We start from the raw sequence: 14410 nt of genomic DNA, 5'->3' as shown, positions 1-14410 counted from the left end.
CATAGAGGCTGCCTAATAGCCAATCACATCCCTTATATGGCTCCTCCATGAACTTTTATGGTGCTTGTGTTGCTCCCCAAGTCTTTTTACATTTGACTGTGGCTCACAAGCAAGAAAGGTTGGCAATGCCCATGATAGAGCCGGGCTTCCTCTTAGCTTTCCTATCCTGAATCCCTATCTTACTCTTGTTTCAGCCACACAACACATGAAAGCAAGGTTTTCCCCATTTTCTACCAAAGAGTTATCCTTCCTAATCTTGCCAGACATCCTGCTTGTGGAAACTCTATAACATTTCTCTCTGAAAGATGGTTCTAAACTTACCTAAGACATAAATGCTACCTTGCATTATCTCACTGGGTAGGCTGTCCCTATTTTATGTACAATATAATAAAGCATTTTACTGTATTTTTTTATCCATACACAATAATAAAGTGCAAACGTGATTGGGCTTCTGTGCATGGCATTATCTATCATTATCTATCATGCAATTATCTATCAAATTCTATTAATTATAAAGCTTACAAATAATTATAGAGAGTCTCTGAAGATGTACGTCTAATTAACACATAATTAACTGCTATGAGAGAGCACTGTAAAAATAAAATGGCTCAACTGCCACTAGAAAAGCCATTTCAATTAATTTTCCATTTCCTAAATGAAATTATACTAAGAGGAATCTATGGAAATGCATTTTTCATTACTCATTTTTTGTATACTGTGAAGGAAAAACACAGAATACAGACATTTACTTTTCTGCCTTTATGTGTGTGGCATCTAAATATTTATTTTATGCAGAAAAAGCCAATTCTGCAGTTTCAAAGACCTGCCATGATGTATGCCCTGAATCCTCACAGCGGCTACACAAAAGGGGGGTGGTTTGTGGCAGCACTCCAAGTAAAATATATAAGTACAGGTATGGGACCTGTTATCCAGAATGCTCGGGACCTGGGGTTTTCCGGATAAGGGATCTTTTTGTAATTTGGATCTCCATAACTTAAGTCTGCTATAAATCATTTAAACATGAAATAAACCCAATAGGGCTGTTCTGCCCCCAATAAGGGGTAATTATATCTTAGTTGGGATCAAGTACAGGTACTGTTTTATTATTACAGAGAAAAGGGAATCATTTAACCATTAAATAAACCCAATAGGGCTGTTCTGCCCCCAATAAGGGGTAATTATATCTTAGTTGGGATCAATTACAAGGTCCTGTTTTATTATTACAGAGAAAGGGGAATCATTTAACCATTAAATAAACCCAATAGGGCTGTTCTGCCCCCAATAAGGGGTAATTATATCTTAGTTGGGATCAAGTACAGGTACTGTTTTATTATTACAGAGAAAAAGGAATCATTTAACCATTAAATAAACCCAATAGGGCTGTTCTACCCCCAATAAGGGGTAATTATATCTTAGTTGGGATCAAGTACAGGTACTGTTTTATTATTACAGAGAAAAGGGAATCATTTAACCATTAAATAAACCCAATAGGGCTGTTCTGCCCCCAATAAGGGGTAATTATATCTTAGTTGGGATCAAGTACAGGTACTGTTTTATTATTACAGAGAAAAGGGAATCATTTAACCATTAAATAAACCCAATAGGGCTGTTCTGCCCCAATAAGGGGTAATTATATCTTAGTTGGGATCAAGTACAGGTACTGTTTTATTATTACAGAGAAAAGGGAATCATTTAACCATTAAATAAACCCAATAGGACTGTTCTGCCCCCAATAAGGGATAATTATATCTTAGTTGGGATCAAGTACAGGTACTGTTTTATTATTACAGAGAAAAGGGAATCATTTAACCATTAAATAAACCCAATAGGGCTGTTCTGCCCCCAATAAGGGGTAATTATATCTTAGTTGGGATCAAGTACAGGTACTGTTTTATTATTACAGAGAAAAGGGAATCATTTAACCATTAAATAAACCCAATAGGACTGTTCTGCCCCAATAAGGGGTAATTATATCTTAGTTGGGATCAAGTACAGGTGCTGTTTTATTATTACAGAGAAAAGGGAATCATTTAACCATTAAATAAACCCAATAGGGCTGTTCTGCCCCAATAAGGGGTAATTATATCTTAGTTGGGATCAAGTACAGGTACTGTTTTATTATTACAGAGAAAAGGGAATCATTTAACCATTAAATAAACCCAATAGGGCTGTTCTGCCCCAATAAGGGGTAATTATATCTTAGTTGGGATCAAGTACAGGTACTGTTTTATTATTACAGAGAAATAGGTTATCAGTTTTGAAATTCTGAATTATTTTATTAAAATGGAGTCTATGGGAGATGGGATTTCCGTAATTCGGAGCTTTCTGGATAATGGGTTTCCAGATAAGGGATCCCATACCTGTACTGTATTAGGTTCTTAGAAGTATCTCACTTTCCCTTCCTTTAGATACCAGTTGGCGTGCCTGTGAGTTCAGTAGAGTAAGGAATCCTTATAAAGGCTAATAAAAACCATAGCAACATTCCGAAAAATGGAGCTATAACCCATAGCAACCCAATCAGCATATAGCTTTGAGTGCTCAACAACATTAAAGCTGACCATACTATCATACGTTTAAATGCAACAGTTTAAAACAAACATTCAGACTGAAATTGGAGGATAAAGTACTAAAATAATACATCGGAACAGAAAAAAAACAATCGTACAAAAGTGACCTCCTGGAAATGCATTGTAGGTCCCCCAAGGATATCGTCACATATACAATACATGCACAGATTTTATTATTATCTAAACAAAATTTTCTAAGCTGTCCTATCAGTTGTCATGGTACAAAAATTATCGGGACGACACAAATCTGATTGGTTGATAAGGGTTACAAGTCAAGAGTAAAATGGGCCATATTTGTGTTAATTCCCCCATACTATAAATGTAAAATAATTACTGATGATGACAGTCATTGCTTCTCCACCAGTTATAAAGAAGTTGAATATATTCACAGACAGAGGGTACAAGTACCTTTTCACTGATGGTTTCCTCTCAATATATTTGCCAATGATAGAGTCGGATCTTTGGCTCTTTATTGATGCGCCTGTATTTCCCTTGGGTTTCTAATGTTAAAAACAAAAAGAAATGTTTCCAGTTAATATTAAGCCACAAAAAAAACATCTTGTATGTAACAATGATTATTATAACAAAAAGGAATATAGTTTTATAAGAGAAAATACAGACATTTTCCAGGTACAGGTACGGAATCCCTTATCCGGAAACCCATTATCCAGAAAGCTCCGAATTACGGAAAGCCCGTCTCCCATAGACTCCATTATAAGCAAATAATTTAGAATTTTAAAACTGATTTCCTTTATCTCTGAAATAATAAAACAGTACCTGTATTTGATCCCAACTAAGATATAATTACCCCTTATTGGGGGCAAAACAGCCCTATTGGGTTTATTTCATGGTTAAATGATTCCCTTTTCTCTGTAATAATAAAACAGTACCTGTACTTGATCCCAACTAAGATATAATTACCCCTTATTGGGGCAGAACAGCCCTATTGGGTTTATTTCATGGTTAAATGATTCCCTTTTCTCTGTAATAATAAAACAGTACCTTTACTTGATCCCAACTAAGATATAATTACCCCTTATTGGGGGCAGAACAGTCCTATTGGGTTTATTTAATGGTTAAATGATTCCCTTTTCTCTGTAATAATAAAACAGTACCTGTACTTGATCCCAACTAAGATATAATTACCCCTTATTGGGGGCAGAACAGCCCTATTGGGTTTATTTAATGGTTAAATGATTCCCTTTTCTCTGTAATAATAATAATAAAACAGTACCTGTACTTGATCCCAACTAAGATATAATTACCCCTTATTGGGGGCAGAACAGCCCTATTGGGTTTATTTAATGGTTAAATGATTCCCTTTTCTCTGTAATAATAAAACAGTACCTGTACTTGATCCCAACTAATATATAATTACCCCTTATTGGGGGCAGAACAGCCCTATTGGGTTTATTTAATGGTTAAATGATTCCCTTTTCTCTGTAATAATAAAACAGTACCTGTACTTGATCCCAACTAATATATAATTACCCCTTATTGGGGGCAGAACAGCCCTATTGGGTTTATTTAATGGTTAAATGATTCCCTTTTCTCTGTAATAATAAAACAGTACCTGTACTTGATCCCAACTAATATATAATTACCCTTATTGGGGCAGAACAGCCCTATTGGGTTTATTTAATGGTTAAATGATTCCCTTTTCTCTGTAATAATAAAACAGTACCTGTACTTGATCCCAACTAAGATATAATTACCCCTTATTGGGGGCAGAACAGCCCTATTGGGTTTATTTAATGGTTAAATGATTCCCTTTTCTCTGTAATAATAAAACAGTACCTGTACTTGATCCCAACTAAGATATAATTACCCCTTATTGGGGCAGAACAGCCCTATTGGGTTTATTTCATGGTTAAATGATTCCCTTTTCTCTGTAATAATAAAACAGTACCTGTACTTGATCCCAACTAAGATATAATTACCCCTTATTGGGGGCAGAACAGCTCCCATTCCTTGCCAGTGCATGTAACTGTTACCAGTAGGGTTGCCACCTGTCCGGTTTTGACCCAGAGAGCCCATTTTTAGAAGGGCTGTCCGGGGTCAAAACTGCCTGCTCAGTTTTCCCAATTTTAGAAGATGTGCATAGAATTTGGAGAGGGGTTTTGTGAGCTGGGGGTTGGTGTGAGCTAAGAATTCTATGTTTCTGTGTTCAGCTTTTAAAGCATAACCATGTAGTTGAGCTTATAGTCATGCCTCAGCTGGAAGAACCAGAATAACATATGGTTGGGTAGTTGGAATTGGTTTTTGTGGTACTGGAAATCATTCTTTATTTATTTTATTTTGTATGAGGCCCATAGTTGAAGGACAGGAACAGTCATTAAATGGGAAATGTTAGGGTTGTGCCACAAGGGGGCAAGAAGTACAAGGTGGTTAGAGAGACAGGGGACTAGATTCAAGGCAGTGCACCAGGTTGGCACTATGTTGTGATGTTTGTAAATAAGCGCCTCAGGTAGACTGACCAAGTATAACTTTGGCCAATATGTAGGAGGCTGGTACTATGTAAACCTATACTAACATCACCCTATTCTCTTGTTCTCAGTTCTTTTATGTAGCAGGCTACAAGTATCTACATTGTGTACGAGTAAGGACGCTGCGTACGAGTAAGGACGCTGCGTACGAGTAAGGACTCTGCGTACGAGTAAGGACGCTGCGTACGAGTAAGGACGCTGCGTACGAGTAAGGACGCTGCGTACGAGTATGGACGCTGCGTACGAGTAAGGACTCTGCGTACGAGTAAGGACGCTGCGTACGAGTAAGGACGCTGCGTACGAGTATGGACGCTGCGTACGAGTATGGACGCTGCGTACGAGTAAGGACTCTGCGTACGAGTAAGGACGCTGCGTACGAGTAAGGACGCTGCGTACGAGTAAGGACGCTGCGTACGAGTAAGGACGCTGCGTACGAGTATGGACACTGCGTACGAGTATGGACACTAGTTTGCAATTGTTTCAGCCTTGCATCAGTAAATTAGATTAAGGCATAAATTCTCCCTGTCAATTAAGCACCAAATTTACTGTTAAGCGCAGTAAAGCAGGGAAATAACAGCTGTAATAATTGTTAGTTTACGTTTTTTACCTGTAAACAGCTGTCCCGCTCATCTCTTAGGTGCTTATTCATTTCCCTACAATAAAACAGCATAGTAACATAGTAAGTAACATAGTAAGTAACATAGTAAGTAACATAGTAGATAACATAGTAAGTAACATAGTAAGTAATATAGTAAGTAACATAGTAAGTAACATAGTAGATAACATAGTAAGTAACATAGTAAGTAACATAGTAAGTAACATAGTAGATAACATAGTAAGTAACATAGTAAGTAACATAGTAAGTAACATAGTAAGTAACATAGTAAGTAACATAGTAGATAACATAGTAAGTAACATAGTAAGTAACATAGTAAGTAACATAGTAAGTAACATAGTAAGTTGGATGTGAAGCCTTTTCCATTTGCCTTGTTCCTAACCCAAAGATGGCATTCGGACCCATCCCATAGAAGGAGCTAATGTCAGTAACAAAAAAATGAAAATTATTTCTTTAATCATTTTTTTAAACATTAAAAACAATTTAATTTAATACATTAGTTAAATGATTTATCTAGTCTTGTAAGTGATGCCAAGCCTGGGCTGCCAGTCTATATGCACGGCTGGCTGTTTGTAAGGTGTTGGTAACACAGTCAATTATCAAGGAGGTTTTTCAGAATTTCTCTTTAGGATTCATGTCACACTATCTGACCTGACTGAATTCAGACCCCTGGGCTATTTACAACCCACACTAATAAACATTAATTACTTTTCTTATCTTTACAAGTTATCTCTATCTGTAACTTACTAATTTATTGCTTGTGAACACTTCTCTCTGATCTAACAGTATAAGGGCTCTGGCACACGGGGAGATTAGTCGCACGCGATGGTGGGGTCCCATGAGAGGAAACTTCCGCGATTTCAGGGAAATCGTGGCGCCGCGTATGGGATCCCAGTGAGATGGCATTTCAGGGAGATTAGTCGCCCGCGAACAGAGAGATTTGTCATGGGCGACTTATCTCCCCGTGTGCCAGAGCCCTAAATGTTGTGCCATTCCAGTTCTCATTTGTATTTTGCCTGATGAAGGGGCCTTAGCGCGCCAAAAGCTTGCAATGTATTTCTATTGTTAGCCAATATAGGTATCATTTCTACAATACTCTTGTATTTGTATTTTTTTTTATTATCTCTTTAAATAACAATGATTCCTCTCATTTTCCTTGCCCAACAACCTGCTAGGGTGGTCAATAAAATAGCGACAATGTGGTAGCCTCAACATTTACCTTAGGAGATCGAGCTGTCTCAGTAGAGCTGTTCTTTCTCGTTGCAAACTCTCAGTTACTCTGTAAACTTCCCTAGAAATCAAGAAAGACATCTGGATTTCATTTATTTAATCCAATTAATTCTAGAGTCATTCCCCAATTGTCCAATGAGCAACATGTTTTCTGCACCCAGGCTGGGGTCCCCTAGTTATGCTACTGTTTCTAGCACTGAGCCCCTTACCAGCACTATATGCACTGTTAAATTGCGGTATAATAGCAGCAAGCCATAACTGCACACTTATTTCCCTATGTTAGGTACTAGAGGAGAAAAGACACTGTGCCTGGCAGCAGCCCAAGCTCCAACGGGGGGAAACATTGAGAGGCCTTTTTAATGTGGCCACAAAAGTGACCACAAAATGTGAACATGTAGGAAAAAGCACTTCCGTCCCAGATCTGGCTACACTCTGCACATCGTGCTGGATAGAAAAACTGGCACATAGTGCAGATGGCAGCCGGCACTTCCAAAGCTGTGCATCTGAATTAAGTGCAAGTTAAGGGACAGGGAAAAATATATTTACTTTCTCAGCACTGCTCATGAATAAAGCACTGCCGAGCACAGGCAGCATTGTATTCATAGGCTGTAGGCAAGTCTCTATATTCAGTTTTGGGCTGGCTACTGTTATCATATCAGGGTCGGACTGGGGGTGTGCAGGGCCCACCGGGGCTCCCACTCCAGAGGCCCTGCAGGTGCCCCCGTCGGACGCGTCTCCTAACCCTCCCGCAGGGGCCCCCACCCAATGTCCTCCCCTGAGTGCGCGTAAATTTAACGCGTCAGGGGAGGAAAGGTCGGGCAAAGGGAGCGCCAGCAAGGGTTGGGTCTGGGCCGCCGGGGCCCACCGGGATTTTTTCCGGTGTATCGGCAGCCCAGTCCGACCCTGTATCATTTTGGGGAGGCATAATTAGGACATTTATAATACAGACCAGGACAGGGTCGGACTGGGCCGCCGGGACACCGGGAAAAATCCCGGTGGGCCCCGGCTCTTGTGGGCCCCGGCGGCCCAGACCCGACCCTTACTGGTGCTCCCCCTCCCGACCGCTCCTCCCCTGACGAGTCACATTTACGCACTCAGGTGGGGGCCCTGCGAGGGGAGGTTAGGGGGGCCCCTGCGGAGGGGGTTAGGGGACGCGTCTGGCAGGGGGCACCTGCAGGGCCCCTGGGACAGGAGTCCCAGTGGGCCCTTCACCCCCCAGTCCAACCCTGGACCAGGGCCAGAGAAGCTTCAAAAAATGTGTAATTTTTGTACTATTTAGCCATATTTCAATAGGGCACCATATATTACTTATGGCTACATTATATAGTAGGCAACACACTATTTGTGCCCTTTAATACAGATATCAGGGACATACATTTCTCTTTCTTCATTGAGTTGGGAGGCTGCCTCCTGTAGAATCCTCAGCTGCCCCTGGGCAGTTACCAGCTCCTGAGTTGTCCTCTCGAGTTCTCTCCGCATTTCTTTATTGGAGGTCTTGAGTTTTTCATTTTCAGCTTTTGTTTCATACTTGTCATTGTTAAGGTCCTTACATTGCTTTTCAAGCTATAAAATAAGAAAATATGTTAGAGTTAGGCCTCTGAAACACAACTTGGTGCTTCGCTGAATTACTGTGTATAGTTACAGAGTAGGGGAAGATCTGGGGCTCTTTGTGATACACTCAGTAGCACTAAATATCATTTTACAGGACCCAGGTATTGACAGGACCCTCACAATTGTACTAACTGCCCCCCTCCCATGGCTCTCCCTGCTAAAAAGGGTTTTAGTGATCCATAATAATGCATTTCCACTTCCATAAGATATTTGCAGGCCTGGACTAAGCTTCCAACTAGGCCCGGCATTTCGAGTGCACACAAACCCCAACTGGACTCTCACCAGCCCAATAAATAGTGACTGTCTACGGCAGTGATCCCCAACCAGTGGCTCGGGGGCAACATGTTGCTCATCAACCCCTTGCATGTTGCTCTTAAGGTCCCCATACACGGGCCGATTCTAGCTGCTGATTTGGCAACTAATCGGCCCGTGTATGGGGACTACCGACGGGCCTGCCCGACCGATATTTGGCCTGAAATCGGCCAGATCTCGATCAGGCAGGTTAAAAAAATCTAGTCCGATCGGGGACCACATCGGCTTGTTGATGCGGTCCCCTGACCGACTTTGCCTATACCCGTTGTTCTAATTTGATCGTTTGGCCTTGGGGATTGAATTAGCCTGGATTCTCCCGATATCGCCCACCCGTAGGTGGGGGATATCGGGAGAAGATCCGCTCACTTGGCGACATCAGATCTGTAGGTGTATGGGCACCTTTAGTCCACCCAAACCAGGGAGTTAGTTTTGAATTTCTGACTTAATGGCCAGTTTTGGTTGAATAAAAACAAGATTTCCTACCAAATAAAGCCCCCTGTAAGCTGATAGTGTGCATAGAGGCTGCCTAATAGCCAATCACATCCCTTATTTGGCTCCTCCATGAACTTTTATGGTGCTTGTGTTGCTCTCCAAGTCTTTTTACATTTGACTGTGGCTCACGAGTAAGAAAGGTTGGGGAGCCCTGGTCTACGGCATCTTACTTCAGCCCCCCTGACATTTGCCAGAATTCCCAGTTTGCCAGCCCAGACCATCAGTAGGCAACTGGCATCAGAAAGAAAGCTCTAAAATGTAGATAGGTAACATTTCCTCAATTTTCTTGCTGGGAATGTTTGGGGTTGAAGCTGAGGAACAGCGGAGACATTTCTGCTAAAGACATCAGCTTCAACCCCAAACATTCCCAGCAAGAAAATTGAGGAAATTTCAGAAACCTTTTCTTAGCTTGTGTTTTAGCAACCTCCAAGCCAGACGGTCACTTGAATGACTGCCTACTCCAATATTCTGTGAGCTTCATGCTGACCTTCTGCCTGTTCCCTGAGTTATTGGGGTTTGTGTAACATATTGGGGTTGATTCACTAAAGGGCGATAAAACAAGCGATATTTATAGCATGCGTTAAACATTTTATCACTTATTTTTTGTGACAACGCTCGATAAGGATAGGCGTCATAATTAAGACGCAATGTTCTTTGCGTTATTTAACTCATGATGAGCATTTTTCTTACGTTATTTTCCGCCACGTGCGTAATTTCCCGCTGCATGTGATATTAGCGCACAATATTACACACCTAACCATTACTTTCGGAATACTACTGTTATAAATCCCACTGCAAAGTCCTTATTGTGTTGCCAAAAGCTCATGAACTGTACTTTTCTATAATTACCACCTGCCCCAAGTAGGGGTTAATCTTTGCACAGACTAATGCCATATTTAGCGCGTTTAACGCTTCATATGTGTTTGTGAATCATGCGTTAGTATTATATCTATGCGAGAATAAACCCGATGCGAAATGACTTTGATGAATCGGGACTTAATTATCGCATGCTTTTTAACGCAAAAAAGCACGCGATAAGCGTCATCGACCTTTAGTGAATCGGCCCCATTGTGTTACTGGCATCAGTCTGAATGCAGGATCACTTTCTGCCCTGCATTAAATGTTTCCTATGGCAGGGGGCAATGATCAGCACTGGTCAATTCTGCACTGGGGTACTAATCCACAGTGACCAATCAAATTTTTGCTTTCACAGTTACCTGCAGCTGGCTGAAAAAAATGACTTTTGACTGGTGACGTGTAAATGGAGCAGGTAAGAGGCTTGGGGCTAAGGGAGGGTTAATATGTTATCCATCTTCCCTTTCCAAGTGCACCCAGAATGATAAAAGCAAGAAAAGCAGCTCAGAAGTACCCCATAACTGAATAGATGCACTTATTAGTCAGAGCTGTGCACATTTACTGGTATTCATGTTGCCTGTTTGTCCTGTTCATTTAGTCTTCAGATCTAAGATCCCCACTTATCTACCTGAAGAGCCGCACTTACACCTCACCAAACACAGTGGCCCCGCTCATCGGGATTCCATAAATCCATGCACAACGCCGTGACTCATTATTATCACTGCTTTATTTTGGGCCACATCAAAGGCTTTTGTTAGGAAGATTAGTGCCTCGGAGATATTAAATAACAATAGGGGGAACAAATTAAAGGCAAATTTATTTATGGGTAGACATCAAAAGATGTTGGTTAATACGGACATACCCTCTTCTGCTTATGAACCAGCTGGTCCAACTCATGTTCTTTGGACTGAAGCCTTTGTTCCATGTCTTTGCTGCGTGACTGATATCGTTCTGTGTCCTGTGGAGAACAACAGGAAATATAACACTATTATAAAGGTACATACCCACAAAAACAGTTTTTGCCTCTATCTATAAACACAAACTAATTAAGGTCCCCCCCTCCGGAGTAACCCAGTGCGTTAACTAGGGGCAGGGGGTCCAGCCTGAAGGCAAGTTAGAGTGAGATTTGGATACAATGCCTTTTAGCTGAATGTGAATTAGGGTGATATTTTGTTTAAGCACTTATGTATGTATATAGTTATAAAGCGCTACTTATGTACACAGCGCTGTACAGTAGAATGCATTAATACAAACAGGGAGTTATTAAGATAATAATAGATAAATATTACAATAAATACAAATAAATTAAAGATATGGGGTGTGTTTACTAAGAATGGAGATAAATATCACCGGTGATGTTGCCTGTAGCAACCAATTAGGTCTTTGCTTTGATTTCTAACTTGTAGATTGGTGCTGATTGGTTGCTATGGGCAACATCACCGGAGATATTTATGCCCCATAGTTGCAATAAGATAAGAGCCAAAGACACAAGAGGATGGAGGTCCCTGCCCCGTAGAGCTTACAGTCTATATATAAGCACTTATTTTCTATCCAAGATTATAATTATGGTTCTGTGGAAGAATGAGCAGCTATTTCATATATCTATGAACTTTCTTTTTGGACCTCAAAGATGTTTAAAGAAGCTATTTAAGAATCCATTTAAACTAACAAAAAGCTATTTAAGAATCCATTTAAACTAACAAAAAGCTATTAAGGAAGCCATTATATCTTGGAAGAAGCTATTGAAAAAGCCACACCAGAAACAAGGCCTGGTGCTGTCTTGTATAAAAAAGGGCATTGACTCAAGGGATGAAACATAATTTTGCCCCTTTATAGGTCCCTGGTAAGGCCTCACCTTGAGTATGGGGGGCAGTTTTGGGCTCCAGTCCTTAAGAAGGATATTAATGAGCTGGAGAGAGTGCAGAGACTGCAACTAAACTGGTAAAGGGGATGGAAGGGTTAAACTATGAGGTTAGACTGTCAGGGTTGGTGTTGTTTTCTCTGGAAAAGAGGCGCTTGCGAGGGGACATGATTACTCTGTACAAGTACATTAGAGGGGATTATAGGCAGATAGGGGGGTTCCTTTTTCCCATAAAAACAATCAGCGCACCAGAGGCCCCCCCTTTAGATTAGAGGAACGGAGCTTCCATTTGAAGCAGCGTAGGGGGTTCCTCACGGGGAGGGCAGTGAGGTTGGGGAATGCCCTTCCTAGTGATGCGGTAATGGCAGATTCTGTTAGTGCCTATAAGAGGGGCCTGGATGGGTTCTTGAAAGCACAGTTTGTGATACTAATACCTACAGTTAGTATTAATGTTTGTATATATAGTTTATGTATGTGAGTGTATAGATTGGTAGGTGTGGGTTAGGTGTGCTGGGTTTACTTGGATGGGTTGAACTTGATGGACACTGGTCTTTTTTCAACCCTATGTAACTATGTAACTAACTATGTAACTTGCACCCTAGGTAAATTATTTAATTATCTATGAATTTATTTTTTTACATTCGAGCATTATAATACTTATATCCCTTCTCTTAATTCAGTGTTGCCCAATGCATCATTTGTTGCTAAGCCATTGACAAGAGTTGCCTATTAGATGTTATTCTTTAAGTGTCTGAAGTTTATTTTTGTACAAAGACTCAATTAAGATGCTTTTCTAAAAAAATGCTCAAAGTGCTCCATTAATCTCTTTCACCCACACGCTGCTGTACAAATGCATTAGGCAGTCACTCTGTTTATGGCATATTCAGTAACATCATTTGTAAGAAAAATAATGGAAATATTTTTCTAAAAATGAATGTTTTCAGATCGAAAGAAGCCAAAACTTCAAGCACTTATTTACAGTAAATAAACAGCACTATTATCTATCTGAGAGGAGTCTGTATGTTCTCTCTGTGTCTGTGGGGGTTTCCGCTGAGTACTCTGGTTTCCTCCCACACGCCAGATACTAAAACTGACCGTAGTTTGTGCGAATGTGATAGGGACTGTAAGTTACTCTGGGGTGGGAGGTGAATGAAGAACAAGTGTAAAACATGTTGCACTATATCAGGGATCCCCAACCTTTTATACTCATGAGCCACATTTAAATGGAAAAAAGTGTTGGGAAGCAACACAAGCATGGGAAAAGTTCTTGGGGGTGCAAATAAGAGCTATAATTGGCTACTTAATAGCCCCTATGTCAGGGGTCCCCAACCTTTCTTACTCATGAGCCACAATCAAATGTAAAAAGACTTGGAGAGCAACACAAGCACCATAAACGTTCATGGAGGAGCCAAATAAGGGCTGTGATTGGCTATTAGGCAGCCTCTATGCACCCTATCAGCTTACAGGGGGCTTTATTTGGTAGGAAATCTTGTTTTTATTCAACCAAAACTTGCCCCCAAGTCAGGAATTCAAAAATAACTCCCTGGTTTGGGGGCACTGAGAGCAACATCCAAGGGGTTGGGGAACAACATGTTGGCCCCGAGCCACTGGTTTTGGGGATCACTGCCCTATGTGGACTGGCAGGAGGCTCTGATTGGCATTATACTTGGTTTTTATACAACAAAAACTTGCCTCCAAGCCAGAAATTAAAAAATAAGCACCTGCTTTGAGGCTGGGAGCAACATCCAAGGGGTTGGGGAGCAACATGTTGCCCTTGAGCCACTGGTTGGGGATCACTGCCCTATTAAAGTAAAGGATAACAAAATAAAAGGGGGGAATTATCATTAATCATGGAGTGGGCTGATAAAAGCTTACACGAAGACCTAAACGTTGGTTTAACAAGGACCATATAACCCCAGGGAACTATGGGTATTGACATGATGACAATGATATAATTATTTGCAGGATCTACTATTACTACTCAGTTAGAGGCAGCTCCAGTAAGTTCTTCTGTAGGATACAAACTCCAGCTAGCAACACACAACCTCTGCTTTATGTGTGGCTTCAAGATTTAATAGTAAAAAAGGAGACACAAACCACCCCCCCCCCCCAAAAAAATGGAATTGCTAGAATATTTAGCAAATTTCACCCATCTTGACGGCCATACCCACTTTATTATCATTAAGCCCAAAAGCAAATAAAACTTCTCTGTGGCACAGGGGTAGGATTGTCACCAGTGGAAAAATCTGTGCTACCTGCTGGCAACAAATCTCCCATAAATGCCTTTCCCTTTTGTGGATTGCCGCAAGTAAAACACTCTCTATCTGCTGAAAAAGGTGCAAGAAGGCAATAGCGGAGGATTGCCCAATGTAAAGTCTTT

General features: G+C 40.9%; 1 protein-coding gene across 1 annotated transcript in view; it reads right to left on the bottom strand.

The window, feature by feature from the left end:
* The window catches only part of cracr2a (calcium release activated channel regulator 2A), a 99162-nt gene that overhangs the window by 25466 nt on the left and 59286 nt on the right, over positions 1 to 14410 (bottom strand). The window contains exons 7-11 of the mRNA XM_031898109.1: positions 11032 to 11127; positions 8275 to 8462; positions 6889 to 6960; positions 5661 to 5706; positions 2976 to 3067 (exon numbers count right to left, since the gene is read on the bottom strand). Of these exons, the coding sequence (XP_031753969.1) occupies positions 2976 to 3067; positions 5661 to 5706; positions 6889 to 6960; positions 8275 to 8462; positions 11032 to 11127 (494 nt within the window). The remainder of the gene's footprint in view (positions 1 to 2975; positions 3068 to 5660; positions 5707 to 6888; positions 6961 to 8274; positions 8463 to 11031; positions 11128 to 14410) is intronic.

The sequence above is a fragment of the Xenopus tropicalis genome, chromosome 3 (genome assembly GCF_000004195.4).
Source record: "Xenopus tropicalis strain Nigerian chromosome 3, UCB_Xtro_10.0, whole genome shotgun sequence".
Classification (NCBI taxonomy): Eukaryota; Metazoa; Chordata; class Amphibia; order Anura; family Pipidae; genus Xenopus; species Xenopus tropicalis.
The sequence above is the reverse complement of the archived record's forward strand: the minus strand, read 5'-3'. Positions and strand labels throughout refer to the sequence as shown.